Source organism: Phasianus colchicus, chromosome Z, assembly GCF_987193195.1.
Source record: "Phasianus colchicus chromosome Z, bPhaCol1.hap1.1, whole genome shotgun sequence".
Lineage (NCBI taxonomy): Eukaryota > Metazoa > Chordata > Aves > Galliformes > Phasianidae > Phasianus > Phasianus colchicus.
The window spans coordinates 22,016,533-22,035,791 of NC_143476.1; the positions used below are offsets into that span (position 1 = coordinate 22,016,533).

Sequence of the window (19,259 nt, forward strand, 5' to 3'; positions counted from 1 at the left end):
AATCAACAGGAGAAGTGTGCTGAATTAACACACTGATTATAAAAAATACCTGGTCTCTGACAATTCTAAACGGACTTTGGGAATAAATCAGACACTTTTCACTCATATCTCACCATACTTCAGTTCTACCTTGCAAAAAAGTGCAGGAAGAAATACACAGTCTGTAAACGAAGGGCAGAGAGGGGAGGAATAATTCTCATTTTGGCAAGAGGCGTGTGAAAGTAAACTATTAGTTTGAAAATCCTCCCAGCTCTTCTGAAAGGCACATGCAAGAGCCACACGAGTAATGTGAAATGAAGATACCTCTTGTCAGAGTGGTGTTTGAAAAGTATGTGGTGCAGAAGGTCTGGCGTGACACAAAAACCAGCCAGAAGAAACTTAGAAATCCTTAGTGTCAGGGCCCAGTAGCCCTGTTTCAGTGCCCCAGGGGCACTGTAGGAGTGCTGAGACTCTGACCCATCGGCTGAAATCCCAGCTGGATCTCAGACCTGCGTCATCACTGCAATCTGTGGGCTGTCATAAGTCAAGCCTGGATCTTTCCCAGCCTGTTTGTATGTTTGAGCCACAAGTCCTCACCAATTTGCCTTCCACTCCGCTGGGAGAGGCACATCTGCAATCCGGGTCTGTTACTTTTCTCCAGCAGATCACAAGGCACAGTGGACAACAACTCCAGGTCCTCTCGTTCTGTCGCAGAATTCAGGCTTCCAGGACCTCGGGCAGAAATTCTTGTGCACCACTGCTCTTGAGGGACAAAGTCATTTGGCGTGTTCTTCATGGCTGACTGGTGTTAACATGAGGTGGAACGAGCATGGAGGGTAGAGGCTGAGACCAACGCCACCTGTTTCAGAAAGGCACCTGGCACTCTGGAGCCAGAGGAAACCCAGGTGACGGCTAGGAAAGATGAGAGAGTCTGAGAAACTTTACCTAGTCATATTTCTGTTCACTGCTCAAACGTAAGTGTAAGTAGTAAGAGGCAGTACTAAGTACTCCAGCAGATACTACTCACTTGGTCTGCATGTTTGAGTTCCTCTCTCTGGCCCTCTAGTTTACTTTCTTCCTGTGTGGCCTTACGATATCCTAGTATTTCCTGTGGAAAAGAACTGAAGTGGGTAGATGCCTTAGTAAATACAGGATGTATTTTCTTCTAGAATTTACTTAATAAATGTATTTCCCCGAGATGCCATCATGCACAATCATAGAATCATTTCAGTTGGGAGGGACACTTGTAGGTCATCTAGCCAACTCTCTTGCAATGAACAGGGACTTCTTTAGCTAGATCAGGTTGCTCAGAGCCTGTTCCAGTGTGACCTTGAACGTATCCAAAGATCCTGCGTGGTACCCACCGCCTCTGTGGGCACCCTGTTCCAGTGCCTCGTCACTCTTACGTAAAAAAATTGCTTCCTTGTGACCAATGTAAATCTCCCATCTTTTAGTTTGAAACCATGTCCACTTGTCCTATCACAGCAAACCCTGATAAAGAGTCTGCCCCCTTCTTTCTGATAGCCCCCGCAGAGATACTGACAGGCTGTAATCAGGTCTCCGTGGAGCCTTCTCTTCTCCAGGATGAACAGCCCCAGCTCTCTCAGCGTGTCCTCAAAGGAAAGGTGTTCCATCCCTTGGGTCATGTTTGCAGCCCTCCGCTGGACACGGTTCAACAGGTCCATGTCTCTCCTGTACTGAGAACTCCACACCTGGATGCAATACGCCAGGTCAGGTCTCCCCAGCAGGAGGGCAGGAGCACTTCCCTCTCCCAGCTGACCACACTTCTTTCGATGCAGCCCAGGATACGGTTGGCTTTCTGCACATTGCTGGCTCATGTCCAGGCATCTATCGATAGCCCCAGGTCCTTTTCAGCAGGGCTGTGCTCTATTCCTTCAACACCCAGCTTGTACTGATAGTGGGGGCTGCCCACTTTGACCCTGGAGGTTCACCTGGGCCCACTGCTCGAGCCTGTCCAGGTCCCTCGGGATGGCACTTTGTCAAAGCACTTCTCAGGGTACACATCCCTGCTGCAATGCAGCAGGGAACTGCCATCTAATAAGAGTGTGGAGGAGCTGTTGAAGGTGACATTGTATTTCAAGTGTGAGTCCCTGAAAGTTCATAGCTCTGTCTTTCTTCTCAGGTCCCTCGTGGAGAGAAGCTGTCTGTTCTATTTGCTCCAAGCCAGCGTCTGAGAGCTAGAAGAGACGGCGAACTGTGCATATTCAGGGATTTGTAACAGCTTCTATACTGGTGAAGCCCTACAGATATTTCAGAGCTCATCCTCAGCCCCTGTCAGATATATGGTGGGCTCCCTAGGAAGGATGATGTCCACATGCAGAATGAGAACCAGACTTTTCTGGCCCTAATTTAGTAGGCGAAATTCAGGAAAGAAGGAGAAGTATTCCAATCAGATATTTGAATGTTAGTTTACCTGGGGCGACAGCCAACAAACACACTGGGGACTATCAGCAATGAGATGGTAATGATCAATGGTAATCCTGGCCCTCTGGCTCCAATAGAAATAATTTTGAGCAAGAAAAAAAGAACATGCTCAAAGTTTACATTTTTTTAACTCTTCCAGAGGAAGTGGCCCTTTAATGATTCTACAAATCTACAACTCAAAGAAAGAAAAGGCAGCTATTCGATGGTTTTATTGTAAGGAAGTCAGCAGGAAATTATTCCACAAAAGGAGTACTACATTCTTTGTTAATGTTTCAGTTAGATGTACTGCATCAGGATTTGCAGACCTTCCACCATCGCTGATAGCAGAGGACCGAGAAAATTATGAAGAAGTGCGTAGGGGAAGAATTTCTTATCTGAAAGAGTGCTGAGGCGCTAGAACAGGCTGCGCGGGGAAGTGATGGAATCACTGTCCCTGAAGGAGATCGAGCAGCACGTAGATGTGGCGTTTAGAGACGAGGTTCAGTGGGCGCGGTGAGGATGAGCTGAGAGTTGGATTTGGTTAGCTTTGAGTTCTTCTCCAGCCTTAATTTCGCATGATTCTGTGAAGCCGATTGAGAGGCCCTCACCTCAGCAAGTATGTATGGCCAGGCCCTGTGGTTGCTGAGTCACAAAGGGAAAGAGGTCCTGCAAGACTGGAAGGCAAGGAGCCACGCTTGTCAAGTTCTCCCTTGAAAAAGTGGGAGAAAGCTGCAGGTGGGACCTCATCTACGCTGTTCCATACTGCAGGAGGGCTCTGGGCCAGAGGCAGGAGTTTCCGCTGGGGCGGCAACTGGGCCAGGGGCAGCTGTGGGGCTGCCCTCCTGCCCTGGGACAGCGATGTGTTAGAGCCAGTAATTTGCCATTCTTGATCGCAGTTATCATTCTAGTTGTGACTTGCAGGCATAGTGCTTCATAAGAGCAGTGCCCTTGCATATCTGCCATTTTGCCTAGTCAAGGTACTTGCTCATAGTTACTTCCAGGTGTATTGCTTCTCTGTGCTAAATGTCCCTTCTGACCACAAGACCTCTATCACAAAAGCAACATCCTCAAAATAGGGGCGCGATTCCAGCACAGTAACCAACCAGTCGGATCTAGGTGGAGACTAGGCATCCTCATGCAGGGGAACTGTTAGGTCATGGCTTGCACTGGTGATTGAGCACCTGGAGAAGGGGTGAGGCTGGCCCAGGGAGCGCAGGCAAATTGCTGGCAGTTCTGCTCCCTATGTGACCGGAAGGGATGGACCCTTGGCCAATGGCCAGTGGCATTCTGGGGTGCATTAAAAAGAGCGTGGCCAGCAGGTCGAGGGAGGTGATTCTCCCCCTCTACTCTGCCCTGGTAAGGCCTCATCTGGAGGACTGTGTCCAGTTCTGGGCTCCCCAGTACAAAAAAGACAGGGATCTCTTGGAAAGAGTCCAGCGGGGGACCACAAAGATAGCGAGGGGCCTGGAGTATCTCCCCTGTGAAGAAAGGCTACGTGAACTGGGTCTGTTTAGCCTTGAGAAAAGAAGACTGAGAGGGGACCTGATCCAGGTCTATAAATATCTAAGGTGTGAGGGGCAGAGTGGCGAGGCCAGACTCTTTTCAGCAATGTGTGGAGAGAGGACAAGGGGAAACGGCCAGAAACTGGAGCATAGGAAGTTCCTCACAAATGTGTGCAAGAACTTCTTTACGGTGAGGGTGACGGAGCAGTGGAACAGGCTGCCCAGGGAGGTTGTGGAGTCTCCTTCTCTGGAGATATTCAAGACCTGCCTGGACACCTACTTGTGTGACGTGGTGTAGGGAACCTGCTTTGGCAGGGGGGTTGGACTCAATGATCTGTGGAGGTCCGTTCTGACCCCTACGATTCTGTGATTCTGTGTGATTCTGTGGCCCAACAATTCTAAAGAAACGGTAACAGCAGCATGGGAGGCCTCCAGGCCCAGCAGAGGTCTGACCTCCCCCGTGCACAGCGCTGACAAAGGCACTGGTAGCAACACGGAGATTTTTCTGAAATTTTATTGCAGAGTCAGCTCTTTGAAAGGGTAGATAACAGCAGGACAAGGGGAAAAGGTTTGAAGTTGAAGGAGGGAAGATTTAGGTGGGATGTCGGGGGGAAGTTCTTTACAGGGAGAGTGGTGAGGCTGCCCAGAGAAGTTGCGGATGCCCCGTCCCTGGAGGTGTTCAAGGCCAGGTTGGAGGGGCCTTGGGCAGCCTGGTCCGGTGTTACATGTGGAGGTTGGTGGCCCTGCCTGTGGCGGGGGGTTGGAGATTGCCGATCTTTGAGGTCCCTTCCAACCCGGGCCATGCTGTGATTCTGTGGTCTGACAGCTGGTTGTGCCCCAGCTGCAGGCCCGGCCCTGTTCTCGCCAGCTGCTGGGGCGGCGTCCTAGTGCTGCCGGCGGGGTGGCCTCTTGGCAGGAGGTGCAGGGGCCTCAGAGTCGTGGGCCCTCCTCTTCGGGGCTCGCCGAGGCGCCCTGCGTGAGCGCTCCCTGGCCCTGTTGGTGCTGGAGGGACCCGGCACTGCCTCCCCCGGCTCCTCCTGGGCTGCTTGTTGGCTGGTCTGCAATGGAGCCGGGAGGGATGGAGGCTGGCTGGGCCCCTCACTGAGGGCAGCGGCTGAGGGCACAGAAACGTTGTCTTCGCCGGTGCTGCTGGAGGGTCGTGGACCGGAGACAGGCGTCTGTGCCTGGGAGGCAGCTGCACCACGGGCAGCTGCGGGGCTGCCCTCCTGTCCCGTGGCAGCGCGGGAGGCCTCCGGGCCAGCGGGTGGCACCAGCCCATTGCACACATATGCAGCTTGCACGACGAGCCGTCGCACAAAGCTGGCGGTCTGGCTTCGCAGGGAGCCGAACAGCCACAAAGTCAGCGCTCCCCCGTCCAGACCAAATAAGCACAGGCCAGAGATGACACGGCGCTGTGCTGCAGCGGCTGCCCTGTGGTCAGCCCCAAAGAGCTGCCCCAGCTCCTGGCGCAGCCAGGGCAGCAGGGGCCGGAGCACAGCTGGAGGCTGGCGGGAAATGGGCACCGCTGGTGGCTCTTGTGCTGGTGCTGCCTGGCGGGGTGCTGTTCTGGCCCTCTCCTGCTGTCCGACGACAACCTCTTGAAAGCTGTCGTCGGCACGCACCGAGTGCAGGATGGACTCCACCCTGCGTTTGCAGAGGGGGCACGTGGGCCTGCTCTCAGCCCACCTCCGGATGCAGCCAAAGCAGAACTGGTGCAGGCACGGCATCGTGTAGCTGGCATCATCCATGCTGTCCAGGCAAATGGGACAGCGACGGTCCAGCTCGGTGGCCATGCTGTCCAGCTGCTGGGTGGACAGGAGTGCGAAGGGGATGAGGGGCTGCTCCTCACCCCGCTGCTGCAGCAGCAGGGGTCACGCTAGGAGAAGAAGAGAGGCCACGGTCACTTGCTGAGCCCGCCAGCGGAGGAACAAGTGCCCGGGTCCCTCAGGAAGGAAACCCTCCCAGCTGGGCCGCCCAGGCTGAGGCGTCCCCTTACCGGTTCCCTTTGCTGCTGCGGCCTCCTGGGTGCCCCGGCTGCCTGAGCCAGGCAGGGCGGGGAAGAAGCTCTAGTGGCTCTGGGGACGAGCACTGAGAGCGGCTGTCGGCAGCTCCCAGAACACGAGACCAGCACCAAGGCTATCCTTGCTCCTCGCTCCAAACCTCACGGACACGCTCGGCTGGAGTGCGGGCACAAGCCAGAGTGAGAGACTCTGTGCCCGGCTACAGGCAGCCAGGGCCAAGAGGTCACAATCCCCTGCTGCGTATGTCACTATCCCTCACGTAGGGGAGCGGTGCCAGTGACGTCACAACGGGCGAGCGTCATCTGCAGCACTCCAATCCCAGCAATGGCATCCGGGTTTTCCGCAGTGCCTCTGTCCATTCCGTTCCCTATATTGTGTCTGCTCCCTGTTGGCACTTTGCAGCAGTGTCTGAGGCTTTGACCGAGTCTTCCCACATGGCCCCAGCCGTGACAAATCTCCAGATCCATACAGCACTGGGCTGCCTTCAGCAAAACCCATGTCTTCCTCTGAGGCAACAGGACAGGTTAACTAATTGGCTTGTTCTACCCAGTGCAAACTGCTGGAGAACTTCAAAGCATGGTGCTTAGGGAACAGACTCCAAGCAATAATCTTTAAGGGAGTAGACTTTAAGCAATCAAGATCACTGCAAGAGAGAGACATTCTGGTGGGTCATTTATGTTGACCCTACCCATTAACCTTCATATAAGCAAAGAACATCCACAGATTTTGCTGAACGTATGATGCTCTTAGAAAAGGAATTAGGCCACGCCAGTGAACTTCTGGTGGTTAAACTTGGTAATGAGGCAGTGAGAATACCAGAAAAGTTTCTGCATCCTGATGAGAGAAAACGTGGCACTGCAGTCAACAGCTCCGCTGCTGCAAGTTCTGAGGCTGTAGAAAGACAGCCCCATTCCCGTTCTCAGGAAGTAGGACAGAAGATAAGTTTTCTTTTTATTATTATTACCAACATTTTATTTTATTAAGAAGGGGGGCACACGTTTTGGAAAGCTAAGGGATTTCTGACTGGAAGATGTTCTGCTTAAAGATAAGCTCATGGTGGTATTGCTTGCTTTCCCCTGGTGATCCATCTAATTGCAGCGTAGTAATTTTGTTTGGAAATTCTCTCTTCTGGAGAAACTGAGATCGTGATATTTTGATTGGTCACACAGTTCGGTTTTTAACATTTAGATTTTCTGTGACAGGATCAGAGAAGTATAGATTACTTAGTTTATTTACTTTCGTCCTACACGAATGCAAAAACATACCAGAAATCTCAAGAGGTTCAAGAAAGGAGGAGACCGCCATCACCGCGGTAAGAGAATGGTTTAGAAAACTGATAGGAATGGGAACAAAGACACAATTTTCTCCTTAGAAATAAATTTGTGGATAAAGTTTGCTGTCTCCAAAGGCTTGAATATCTGTGTCATAGTCCTGTGCTTTTGTACGCTTCCTAAAAGTCTTCAGGGGTTTAGCTACCTGTCCTGAGTCCGTGCCTCCAACTGGCCGTACAGAGGCGCCAGAGAAACAATGTCGACCTCAGCGTTTGGACAAAGGCTGCCTCTGAGACTGTTTTACTCCAAAAACATCCCGTAGCAGACATGCAGACACACGGTGGGCCTCTCTGTGAAGTTCTAATGGAACCGAAGGCTCACATGGCATTTATTATGATTGTGTGGTACATGTTTTTTTTGCAGGGTGAAGCTGAATGGGATTTCCAAGACTTTTCCTACGCACATTTAGCACCACCTGCTGCCCCCTGCCCCATTGCAAAGGGAATAGTGCATTGCTGTCTTGAGGAGTTGTATGGTGATGCAAGCCGTAGCGTAGGCTGATGAATTTCATGGCTGTAAATGTTAACCGGCCATTTATTAAGCCACCTCACACCCCTTATTGGCTGTACAACACAACTTGTGAGTGCAGCATTAGCACAGAATGTATATGCAAGTGGAGATTGATAATGTTCCCCCCAAAAATTAGCTGACTGAAAAAGCAGTTCGTTAAGAAGCATTTCTTAAAGCAAACCTCTAAAATACCAGTTCTCACAGAATTTTAATTTTCCCTACAGCGCTTGCTCATGAGCAGGTATTACTGCAACCAAGCAACGTGTCTTGTGGTCCGAAGCCCCTGTTTTTTCCTCAAAGTTCAGTAGGTGTTCTGAGTTCTTCTTACAGAAATAGTCACCATCAGCTCCACAGAACCGATACACCTCTGCTCTTTGATGCTGTCACCACTGCTGAAACGTACCACCCACCGCCTCACTGTGCTCACATCCACTTTGTGGTCTCCGCAAACATGCAGCAAATGTCGATGAATGTCAGCAGATGCCATTGTTTCCACACGGAAGAATTCAGTGACACACCTTTGTTTCATCTGCATCAGATGCCATTCTGTCAGACTACCCCTCAGGTTGCGTTGTAAGCCGTTGTGCTCAGCTCCTGGGACTGTATGCTGTGCAGTGCTGGTGGATGTAACTTCCCCAGGACACGTAAGGTGCCCTTATTGTGCTGTTGGACTGCTTCTTGGTTCTATTCTGTATTCTTTCCCAGCTCTTATGGTAGTACCTCTTCAGTAAGCAGAAGCTGACCAAAGTTTAGCTGTTTAGTCTTGTAGCTTACGTTCTCAGCCTGTGCATGTATTTTTGAGGTCTTTGCTATTGCTCCACATTGAACCTACATGCATTGCAACAAAAAACGCCTGGTATTGACTTCCAGTTTGCACTAAAAATTTGCACAAGACGGTAACAACCCTAATAGCCCACCAAAGCTCCTGCAAAGCTAACGTGAGGTTTCTAACAGTGGCACTACCATTTTACTGGGACAGCAGGCAACAGTCACAGGCTGTATACCTGCTTGTGGTAACAACAAGAATTTTATTTTTTTTCTGCAGATATTTTTTATTACAGCAGAGCATCTGAACCTCAGACTCACAGAATCACAGAATGGCCTGGGTAGAAGGGACCTCAAGGACCACTCAAGAATCTCCAACCCCCTGCAACAGGCAGTGCCACCAAGCTCCCATTTCATACCAGACCAGGCTGTCCAAGGCCCCATCCAACCTGGCCTTTAACACCTCCAAGGATGGGGCATCCACAGCCGCTCTGGACAACCTGTTCCAGCACCTCACCACTCTCATAGTAAAGAACTTCTCCCTGGCATTCAACCTAAATCTTCCCTCCTTCAACTTCAGACCATTCCCCCTTGTCCTGCTGTTATCTATCCTTTCAAGGAGTTGACTCCCCTCCTGATTTTAGGCTCCCTTCAGGTACTGAAAGGCTGCAACGAGGTCACCCTGCAGCCTTCTCTTCACAAGCTCAGCTCCCTCAGCCTGTCTTCGTACATACTCCACACAGACTCCACATAGACCCTGACTACTCAGGATTACCAGCATTTCCCTTTTGCTCTGTGCACCTGTCTCTTGCCAGTTTGAAAGCAAGCCTCCATATTTTGAGTGATTCTAAGCTTGCTAGCAGCTCAGTTAAATTATGGGAATGGATAGATATGCCCTGTCACAATATTCTGTAAATTTTGAATTACTGTGGGCTAGGGAAGAAGAGAAAGACTGAGACTGGATAAAGACTTTGGAAGCATTGGCTGGGGTGGTGTAGAGAAGACAACTGTGTGACTAGAAGCCAATAAGTAAAGGTAACAGAAGTGCATAGGAACAAATGAAAGGAGAAAATAGGGAAAAACGAGAATGAAGAGTGAAACTGGCTGATATTGGATCACTGGACTAGGGAGAGCTGGGAAGAGAAAAAGAGCTGAAAAGCCCAAGAAGCTGAATTGAAGGGTGTGGGACAGGGGAACTAGTGGGAGCTGGAGGCTAAGTGAAAGGAGTGCAGCTGAGGAGTCATGAATAGCAAAGTGCTCTTCTGTAATGGGATGACTAAAGTGAGACAAATGGGATTGAAAGTAAGGAGTCTGCATGAGAAAAAGGCAGGAGAGAAATGAAGGATACAGGACTGATGATGCTAAGCATTCTTTTATTATTCCCCCCCCCCCCCCCTTCTCCTTTCTTTTCTTTCCTCCCCCACCCCCCTTCTTCTACCTCCCATTTTTTTTTTCCCTAAAAAGTCACAGTAGGAAAGCTGGTGACCCACCAGCACACATATCAAACCGATCTTGAGTCTAGCCAGAGATGTGCCATCGGCATATTTTCTCCTTCCTTCAGCACAGCTGTCTGCTCCTCCTTCAGTTATTTCCTGTGCCGATGGAGCAGAGGTGTAGAAGTTCCATCCCTATGCGTATCACTGGGAGACACCGCTTTCTGATTTGGCAGTGCGCATGACAAGGGATGACACAAAGCACATGTTTAGGGCTGTAAAAAACGCTGAAGATAAGGGGTGCTGATTTTAAGCATCTTTCACCTTACTTGGTATAGAATGAATGGTCAGCAAAATATACTCCCCTCCCTGAAAGGAATATTTGCCCTGGTTGTACCAGATGCAGTGGAGATGACTGTCTTTAGGTGCGTATGTTAGGAGTGTTTTAAAAGGTGAGAGGCTGAGTGATCAAGGCCTTGTGGAAAAGAAAAGATGGTCCATAAATTGTGTCAGTGCTGATTTCCCCAGCCTTTGCTGCAGATTTGCTGGGGGATGCTGGGCAAATCACTAAAATAGGCTCTTAACGTGTGATTACCAATTTGGATTCCTCATTTTATGTCTGTGTGCTATAAGATATTACGATCTAGTTTATAGAAGGGCTGAATTCATGCAGCTACAAATCAACAGGAGAAGTGTGCTGAATTAACACACTGATTATAAAAAATACCTGGTCTCTGACAATTCTAAACGGACTTTGGGAATAAATCAGACACTTTTCACTCATATCTCACCATACTTCAGTTCTACCTTGCAAAAAAGTGCAGGAAGAAATACACAGTCTGTAAACGAAGGGCAGAGAGGGGAGGAATAATTCTCATTTTGGCAAGAGGCGTGTGAAAGTAAACTATTAGTTTGAAAATCCTCCCAGCTCTTCTGAAAGGCACATGCAAGAGCCACACGAGTAATGTGAAATGAAGATACCTCTTGTCAGAGTGGTGTTTGAAAAGTATGTGGTGCAGAAGGTCTGGCGTGACACAAAAACCAGCCAGAAGAAACTTAGAAATCCTTAGTGTCAGGGCCCAGTAGCCCTGTTTCAGTGCCCCAGGGGCACTGTAGGAGTGCTGAGACTCTGACCCATCGGCTGAAATCCCAGCTGGATCTCAGACCTGCGTCATCACTGCAATCTGTGGGCTGTCATAAGTCAAGCCTGGATCTTTCCCAGCCTGTTTGTATGTTTGAGCCACAAGTCCTCACCAATTTGCCTTCCACTCCGCTGGGAGAGGCACATCTGCAATCCGGGTCTGTTACTTTTCTCCAGCAGATCACAAGGCACAGTGGACAACAACTCCAGGTCCTCTCGTTCTGTCGCAGAATTCAGGCTTCCAGGACCTCGGGCAGAAATTCTTGTGCACCACTGCTCTTGAGGGACAAAGTCATTTGGCGTGTTCTTCATGGCTGACTGGTGTTAACATGAGGTGGAACGAGCATGGAGGGTAGAGGCTGAGACCAACGCCACCTGTTTCAGAAAGGCACCTGGCACTCTGGAGCCAGAGGAAACCCAGGTGACGGCTAGGAAAGATGAGAGAGTCTGAGAAACTTTACCTAGTCATATTTCTGTTCACTGCTCAAACGTAAGTGTAAGTAGTAAGAGGCAGTACTAAGTACTCCAGCAGATACTACTCACTTGGTCTGCATGTTTGAGTTCCTCTCTCTGGCCCTCTAGTTTACTTTCTTCCTGTGTGGCCTTACGATATCCTAGTATTTCCTGTGGAAAAGAACTGAAGTGGGTAGATGCCTTAGTAAATACAGGATGTATTTTCTTCTAGAATTTACTTAATAAATGTATTTCCCCGAGATGCCATCATGCACAATCATAGAATCATTTCAGTTGGGAGGGACACTTGTAGGTCATCTAGCCAACTCTCTTGCAATGAACAGGGACTTCTTTAGCTAGATCAGGTTGCTCAGAGCCTGTTCCAGTGTGACCTTGAACGTATCCAAAGATCCTGCGTGGTACCCACCGCCTCTGTGGGCACCCTGTTCCAGTGCCTCGTCACTCTTACGTAAAAAAATTGCTTCCTTGTGACCAATGTAAATCTCCCATCTTTTAGTTTGAAACCATGTCCACTTGTCCTATCACAGCAAACCCTGATAAAGAGTCTGCCCCCTTCTTTCTGATAGCCCCCGCAGAGATACTGACAGGCTGTAATCAGGTCTCCGTGGAGCCTTCTCTTCTCCAGGATGAACAGCCCCAGCTCTCTCAGCGTGTCCTCAAAGGAAAGGTGTTCCATCCCTTGGGTCATGTTTGCAGCCCTCCGCTGGACACGGTTCAACAGGTCCATGTCTCTCCTGTACTGAGAACTCCACACCTGGATGCAATACGCCAGGTCAGGTCTCCCCAGCAGGAGGGCAGGAGCACTTCCCTCTCCCAGCTGACCACACTTCTTTCGATGCAGCCCAGGATACGGTTGGCTTTCTGCACATTGCTGGCTCATGTCCAGGCATCTATCGATAGCCCCAGGTCCTTTTCAGCAGGGCTGTGCTCTATTCCTTCAACACCCAGCTTGTACTGATAGTGGGGGCTGCCCACTTTGACCCTGGAGGTTCACCTGGGCCCACTGCTCGAGCCTGTCCAGGTCCCTCGGGATGGCACTTTGTCAAAGCACTTCTCAGGGTACACATCCCTGCTGCAATGCAGCAGGGAACTGCCATCTAATAAGAGTGTGGAGGAGCTGTTGAAGGTGACATTGTATTTCAAGTGTGAGTCCCTGAAAGTTCATAGCTCTGTCTTTCTTCTCAGGTCCCTCGTGGAGAGAAGCTGTCTGTTCTATTTGCTCCAAGCCAGCGTCTGAGAGCTAGAAGAGACGGCGAACTGTGCATATTCAGGGATTTGTAACAGCTTCTATACTGGTGAAGCCCTACAGATATTTCAGAGCTCATCCTCAGCCCCTGTCAGATATATGGTGGGCTCCCTAGGAAGGATGATGTCCACATGCAGAATGAGAACCAGACTTTTCTGGCCCTAATTTAGTAGGCGAAATTCAGGAAAGAAGGAGAAGTATTCCAATCAGATATTTGAATGTTAGTTTACCTGGGGCGACAGCCAACAAACACACTGGGGACTATCAGCAATGAGATGGTAATGATCAATGGTAATCCTGGCCCTCTGGCTCCAATAGAAATAATTTTGAGCAAGAAAAAAAGAACATGCTCAAAGTTTACATTTTTTTAACTCTTCCAGAGGAAGTGGCCCTTTAATGATTCTACAAATCTACAACTCAAAGAAAGAAAAGGCAGCTATTCGATGGTTTTATTGTAAGGAAGTCAGCAGGAAATTATTCCACAAAAGGAGTACTACATTCTTTGTTAATGTTTCAGTTAGATGTACTGCATCAGGATTTGCAGACCTTCCACCATCGCTGATAGCAGAGGACCGAGAAAATTATGAAGAAGTGCGTAGGGGAAGAATTTCTTATCTGAAAGAGTGCTGAGGCGCTAGAACAGGCTGCGCGGGGAAGTGATGGAATCACTGTCCCTGAAGGAGATCGAGCAGCACGTAGATGTGGCGTTTAGAGACGAGGTTCAGTGGGCGCGGTGAGGATGAGCTGAGAGTTGGATTTGGTTAGCTTTGAGTTCTTCTCCAGCCTTAATTTCGCATGATTCTGTGAAGCCGATTGAGAGGCCCTCACCTCAGCAAGTATGTATGGCCAGGCCCTGTGGTTGCTGAGTCACAAAGGGAAAGAGGTCCTGCAAGACTGGAAGGCAAGGAGCCACGCTTGTCAAGTTCTCCCTTGAAAAAGTGGGAGAAAGCTGCAGGTGGGACCTCATCTACGCTGTTCCATACTGCAGGAGGGCTCTGGGCCAGAGGCAGGAGTTTCCGCTGGGGCGGCAACTGGGCCAGGGGCAGCTGTGGGGCTGCCCTCCTGCCCTGGGACAGCGATGTGTTAGAGCCAGTAATTTGCCATTCTTGATCGCAGTTATCATTCTAGTTGTGACTTGCAGGCATAGTGCTTCATAAGAGCAGTGCCCTTGCATATCTGCCATTTTGCCTAGTCAAGGTACTTGCTCATAGTTACTTCCAGGTGTATTGCTTCTCTGTGCTAAATGTCCCTTCTGACCACAAGACCTCTATCACAAAAGCAACATCCTCAAAATAGGGGCGCGATTCCAGCACAGTAACCAACCAGTCGGATCTAGGTGGAGACTAGGCATCCTCATGCAGGGGAACTGTTAGGTCATGGCTTGCACTGGTGATTGAGCACCTGGAGAAGGGGTGAGGCTGGCCCAGGGAGCGCAGGCAAATTGCTGGCAGTTCTGCTCCCTATGTGACCGGAAGGGATGGACCCTTGGCCAATGGCCAGTGGCATTCTGGGGTGCATTAAAAAGAGCGTGGCCAGCAGGTCGAGGGAGGTGATTCTCCCCCTCTACTCTGCCCTGGTAAGGCCTCATCTGGAGGACTGTGTCCAGTTCTGGGCTCCCCAGTACAAAAAAGACAGGGATCTCTTGGAAAGAGTCCAGCGGGGGACCACAAAGATAGCGAGGGGCCTGGAGTATCTCCCCTGTGAAGAAAGGCTACGTGAACTGGGTCTGTTTAGCCTTGAGAAAAGAAGACTGAGAGGGGACCTGATCCAGGTCTATAAATATCTAAGGTGTGAGGGGCAGAGTGGCGAGGCCAGACTCTTTTCAGCAATGTGTGGAGAGAGGACAAGGGGAAACGGCCAGAAACTGGAGCATAGGAAGTTCCTCACAAATGTGTGCAAGAACTTCTTTACGGTGAGGGTGACGGAGCAGTGGAACAGGCTGCCCAGGGAGGTTGTGGAGTCTCCTTCTCTGGAGATATTCAAGACCTGCCTGGACACCTACTTGTGTGACGTGGTGTAGGGAACCTGCTTTGGCAGGGGGGTTGGACTCAATGATCTGTGGAGGTCCGTTCTGACCCCTACGATTCTGTGATTCTGTGTGATTCTGTGGCCCAACAATTCTAAAGAAACGGTAACAGCAGCATGGGAGGCCTCCAGGCCCAGCAGAGGTCTGACCTCCCCCGTGCACAGCGCTGACAAAGGCACTGGTAGCAACACGGAGATTTTTCTGAAATTTTATTGCAGAGTCAGCTCTTTGAAAGGGTAGATAACAGCAGGACAAGGGGAAAAGGTTTGAAGTTGAAGGAGGGAAGATTTAGGTGGGATGTCGGGGGGAAGTTCTTTACAGGGAGAGTGGTGAGGCTGCCCAGAGAAGTTGCGGATGCCCCGTCCCTGGAGGTGTTCAAGGCCAGGTTGGAGGGGCCTTGGGCAGCCTGGTCCGGTGTTACATGTGGAGGTTGGTGGCCCTGCCTGTGGCGGGGGGTTGGAGATTGCCGATCTTTGAGGTCCCTTCCAACCCGGGCCATGCTGTGATTCTGTGGTCTGACAGCTGGTTGTGCCCCAGCTGCAGGCCCGGCCCTGTTCTCGCCAGCTGCTGGGGCGGTGTCCTAGTGCTGCCGGCGGGGTGGCCTCTTGGCAGGAGGTGCAGGGGCCTCAGAGTCGTGGGCCCTCCTCTTCGGGGCTCGCCGAGGCGCCCTGCGTGAGCGCTCCCTGGCCCTGTTGGTGCTGGAGGGACCCGGCACTGCCTCCCCCGGCTCCTCCTGGGCTGCTTGTTGGCTGGTCTGCAATGGAGCCGGGAGGGATGGAGGCTGGCTGGGCCCCTCACTGAGGGCAGCGGCTGAGGGCACAGAAACGTTGTCTTCGCCGGTGCTGCTGGAGGGTCGTGGACCGGAGACAGGCGTCTGTGCCTGGGAGGCAGCTGCACCACGGGCAGCTGCGGGGCTGCCCTCCTGTCCCGTGGCAGCGCGGGAGGCCTCCGGGCCAGCGGGTGGCACCAGCCCATTGCACACATATGCAGCTTGCACGACGAGCCGTCGCACAAAGCTGGCGGTCTGGCTTCGCAGGGAGCCGAACAGCCACAAAGTCAGCGCTCCCCCGTCCAGACCAAAGAAGCACAGGCCAGAGATGACGCGGCGCTGTGCTGCAGCGGCTGCCCTGTGGTCAGCCCCAAAGAGCTGCCCCAGCTCCTGGCGCAGCCAGGGCAGCAGGGGCCGGAGCACAGCTGGAGGCTGGCGGGAAATGGGCACCGCTGGTGGCTCTTGTGCTGGTGCTGCCTGGCGGGGTGCTGTCCTGGCCCTCTCCTGCTGTCCGACGACAACCTCTTGAAAGCTGTCGTCGGCACGCACCGAGTGCAGGATGGACTCCACCCTGCGTTTGCAGAGGGGGCACGTGGGCCTGCTCTCAGCCCACCTCCGGATGCAGCCAAAGCAGAACTGGTGCAGGCACGGCATCGTGTAGCTGGCATCATCCATGCTGTCCAGGCAAATTGGGCAGCGACGGTCCAGCTCGGTGGCCATGCTGTCCAGCTGCTGGGTGGACAGGAGTGCCAAGGGGATGAGGGGCTGCTCCTCACCCCGCTGCTGCAGCAGCAGGGGTCACGCTAGGAAAAGAAGAGAGGCCACGGTCACTTGCTGAGCCCGCCAGCGGAGGAACAAGTGCCCGGGTCCCTCAGGAAGGAAACCCTCCCAGCTGGGCCACCCAGGCTGAGGCGTCCCCTTACCGGTTCCCTTTGCTGCTGCTGCCTCCTGGGTGCCCCGGCTGCCTGAGCCAGGCAGGGCGGGGAAGAAGCTGTAGTGGCTCTGGGGACGAGCACTGAGAGCGGCTGTCGGCAGCTCCCAGAACACGAGACCAGCACCAAGGCTATCCTTGCTCCTCGCTCCAAACCTCACGGACACGCTCGGCTGGAGTGCGGGCACAAGCCAGAGTGAGAGACTCTGTGCCCGGCTACAGGCAGCCAGGGCCAAGAGGTCACAATCCCCTGCTGCGTATGTCACTATCCCTCACGTAGGGGAGCGGTGCCAGTGACGTCACAACGGGCGAGCGTCATCTGCAGCACTCCAATCCCAGCAATGGCATCCGGGTTTTCCGCAGTGCCTCTGTCCATTCCGTTCCCTATATTGTGTCTGCTCCCTGTTGGCACTTTGCAGCAGTGTCTGAGGCTTTGACCGAGTCTTCCCACATGGCCCCAGCCGTGACGAATCTCCAGATCCATACAGCACTGGGCTGCCTTGCTATGTACCTATTACTGGAGGGACTACTGAGCCTCCAATAATCTCCCCAAGGTGCAAGTAGGCCACAACACTTCAGTCCTACCTGCACCATCCAAGGCCATTTTATTCTATGGGTATCTGGATCTAAATTCTCCGGGGCAAGGAGCAGAAGATTATTTTCATTACCAATCTGAGCTCTTACCTGATGATCAGTGCCCATAATTTGGATCCTAAGTGGGGTAGCCCACGTTGTCTGCAACATTCTCAGGGCACCGGATCTGCCATCTTGGAGTCCCCATTCAGGCCCCCAACGTTTCATAGGGTCTTTTCGTCCACCCCTGTCAGGACCAGCAGTTCTGTCTTCAGGGCAGCCTTAAGAATACCATTATAACGTTCAATGAGGCTTGCCCCTGTTGCATTATGTGGCAGATGGAATTGCCATTCTATGTTATTTTCTTCTGCCCAGTGTTGTATCATTGCACCAGTAAAATGAGTCCCTTGGTCGCTCTCGATAACTTGAGGTGTCCCGTAGGCAGACATCAGTTTAGTCAGTGCCTTGATGGTATATACCTGGTTTGCTTTTGGCACTGGATAGGCCTGCAGTAGCCCACTTGCAGTGTCAGTGCAGGTCAGGGCATATCTCGCCCCCTCAGACCGAGGAAGGGGCCCAGTGTAATTGACCTACCATCACTGGAGAGGATTGTGTCCTCTAGCAAGATGGGCTGTTGTTTCGGGCAACAGTCTTGGTCTCATTTCAGAGCAAGCATAGCAATCCCAGCATGCCTGGACAATGTCAGGTAGCTGTATGGCAGTCCCCATGCTTTAGCAGCTGCCCACATTGTCTTTTGTCCCGCATGCCGTAGCTTCTGATGTAACCAACAAGCGATGTTCTCAGATGGCGAATTCTCAATCCATCGAACTTGGGCCAGCGCGTCGGCTTCATTGTTTCCTGGTGACAGTAGGGGCTGATGACCAGAAACATGGTAGACACGTACAGTCCTGTGCTTGATTGTATTCCATGTCTAACCACATGTCTTTGCCCCAGATCGGCTGGGCGTGGATAGTCCATTTCTTGGTGGCCCACTGTGCAATCCAAAGAGTGAGCCCAACTATCTGTACAGATATTCAGGATACCATCACCGAGTTCCTTGATTATAACCATCCACACGGCTCACAGTTCTGCCCATTGGCTGCTCTGACCATCCCCCTCATCAAACCAGATTGTCTCAGTGGAAGGATGGTATGCTATTGCTCTCCACTTGCTCAGGTTGCCCTTGCTATACCCATCTGTGTACCAGGCATCTTCAGGGATAGGATATTTTCCCTCCTGAATGGGACTCTTCTCTGGCAGAACGACCAATATTTCTTTTGGTGTATCACTGTGATATGTCACTGGGACTAGGATCTTCTGAAGTTCTTCTTTCAAGGGTGATGAAGACAGACTACTCCTTTGGCTGAGGTTGGCGACCCATCGTGCCACTGTTTGTGCTTGGGCAGGGGTGTCGTAGGAAGGTGGGTCAGATCTTTCACCCACCCCTGAATCGGTGGAGTGGTCTTAACTAAAACTTCAGCCATTTGAGTTATTGGCTCTACTGCCTGTAATGCCGAATAGGCAGCGAATAACTGTTTTTCAATCATACTGTATCTTTCTTCTGCTCCATGCCAGACCTGAGACCAGACACCACTGGGATCTGAACAGAACTCTGGTGTTGCCACAGACTCCAACCTCAACCGTCTTGAGTAACATGAATGTCCAACTCAGCTGAAGAGTAGGATCAAATATACCCAATGCCTGGGCTTGTTTAACTGCCAGTTTTGCCTGTTGGAAAGCGTCCTGTTCTGTTTTCCCCCAGTCCCATAACTGCCCCTTTTTTGTGAGTCTGTACAGTGGCCTTAGCAGCAGCAGCTGCACTAGGTGAGGTATAAAGGAACACCAGTGACACAATATAACTAGAATGTCCTGCAGCTGCTTCAATGTTGTAAGTACTGGGAACGCCTGAACCTTACCTATGACAGCACAGGGTAGTACTTTGGTCTTTCCTGACCAAACCACCCCCAGGAATTTTACGGACAGGCCCGGACCTTGCACCTTTTGGGGATTTATAGCCCATCTCCTCTGTTGTAAATAGGCGGTTAATGAATCCGCTGCCTGACCTACTGCCTCCAGTGAGTCGGATGTCATCAGGAGATCATCAACATAATGATATAAGTTAACATCATCAGGT

The 19,259-nt window shown here is 51.4% G+C and overlaps 2 protein-coding genes across 2 annotated transcripts; both read right to left on the reverse strand.

Moving 5' to 3' along the window:
- Window positions 1-3,065: 3,065 nt before the first annotated feature.
- Window positions 3,066-7,338, reverse strand: LOC149912707 (uncharacterized). The gene has a single exon (XM_090131043.1). It carries the CDS (start codon window positions 5,696-5,698, stop codon window positions 4,790-4,792), a length of 909 nt encoding a protein of 302 aa, XP_089987169.1. The 5' UTR covers window positions 5,699-7,338; the 3' UTR covers window positions 3,066-4,789.
- Window positions 7,339-13,708: 6,370 nt separating this feature from the next.
- Window positions 13,709-16,437, reverse strand: LOC149912708 (uncharacterized). The gene has a single exon (XM_090131986.1). The coding sequence runs from the start codon at window positions 16,339-16,341 to the stop codon at window positions 15,433-15,435; it is 909 nt and encodes a 302-aa protein (XP_089988112.1). The 5' UTR covers window positions 16,342-16,437; the 3' UTR covers window positions 13,709-15,432.
- Window positions 16,438-19,259: the final 2,822 nt, after the last annotated feature.

What these genes read in the sequence shown, in the direction of transcription:
- LOC149912707 (XM_090131043.1), bottom strand. Translation starts at nt 5,698, where the DNA reads ATGGCCACCGAGCTGGACCGTCGCTGTCCCATTTGCCTGGACAGCATG.
- LOC149912708 (XM_090131986.1), bottom strand. Translation starts at nt 16,341, where the DNA reads ATGGCCACCGAGCTGGACCGTCGCTGCCCAATTTGCCTGGACAGCATG.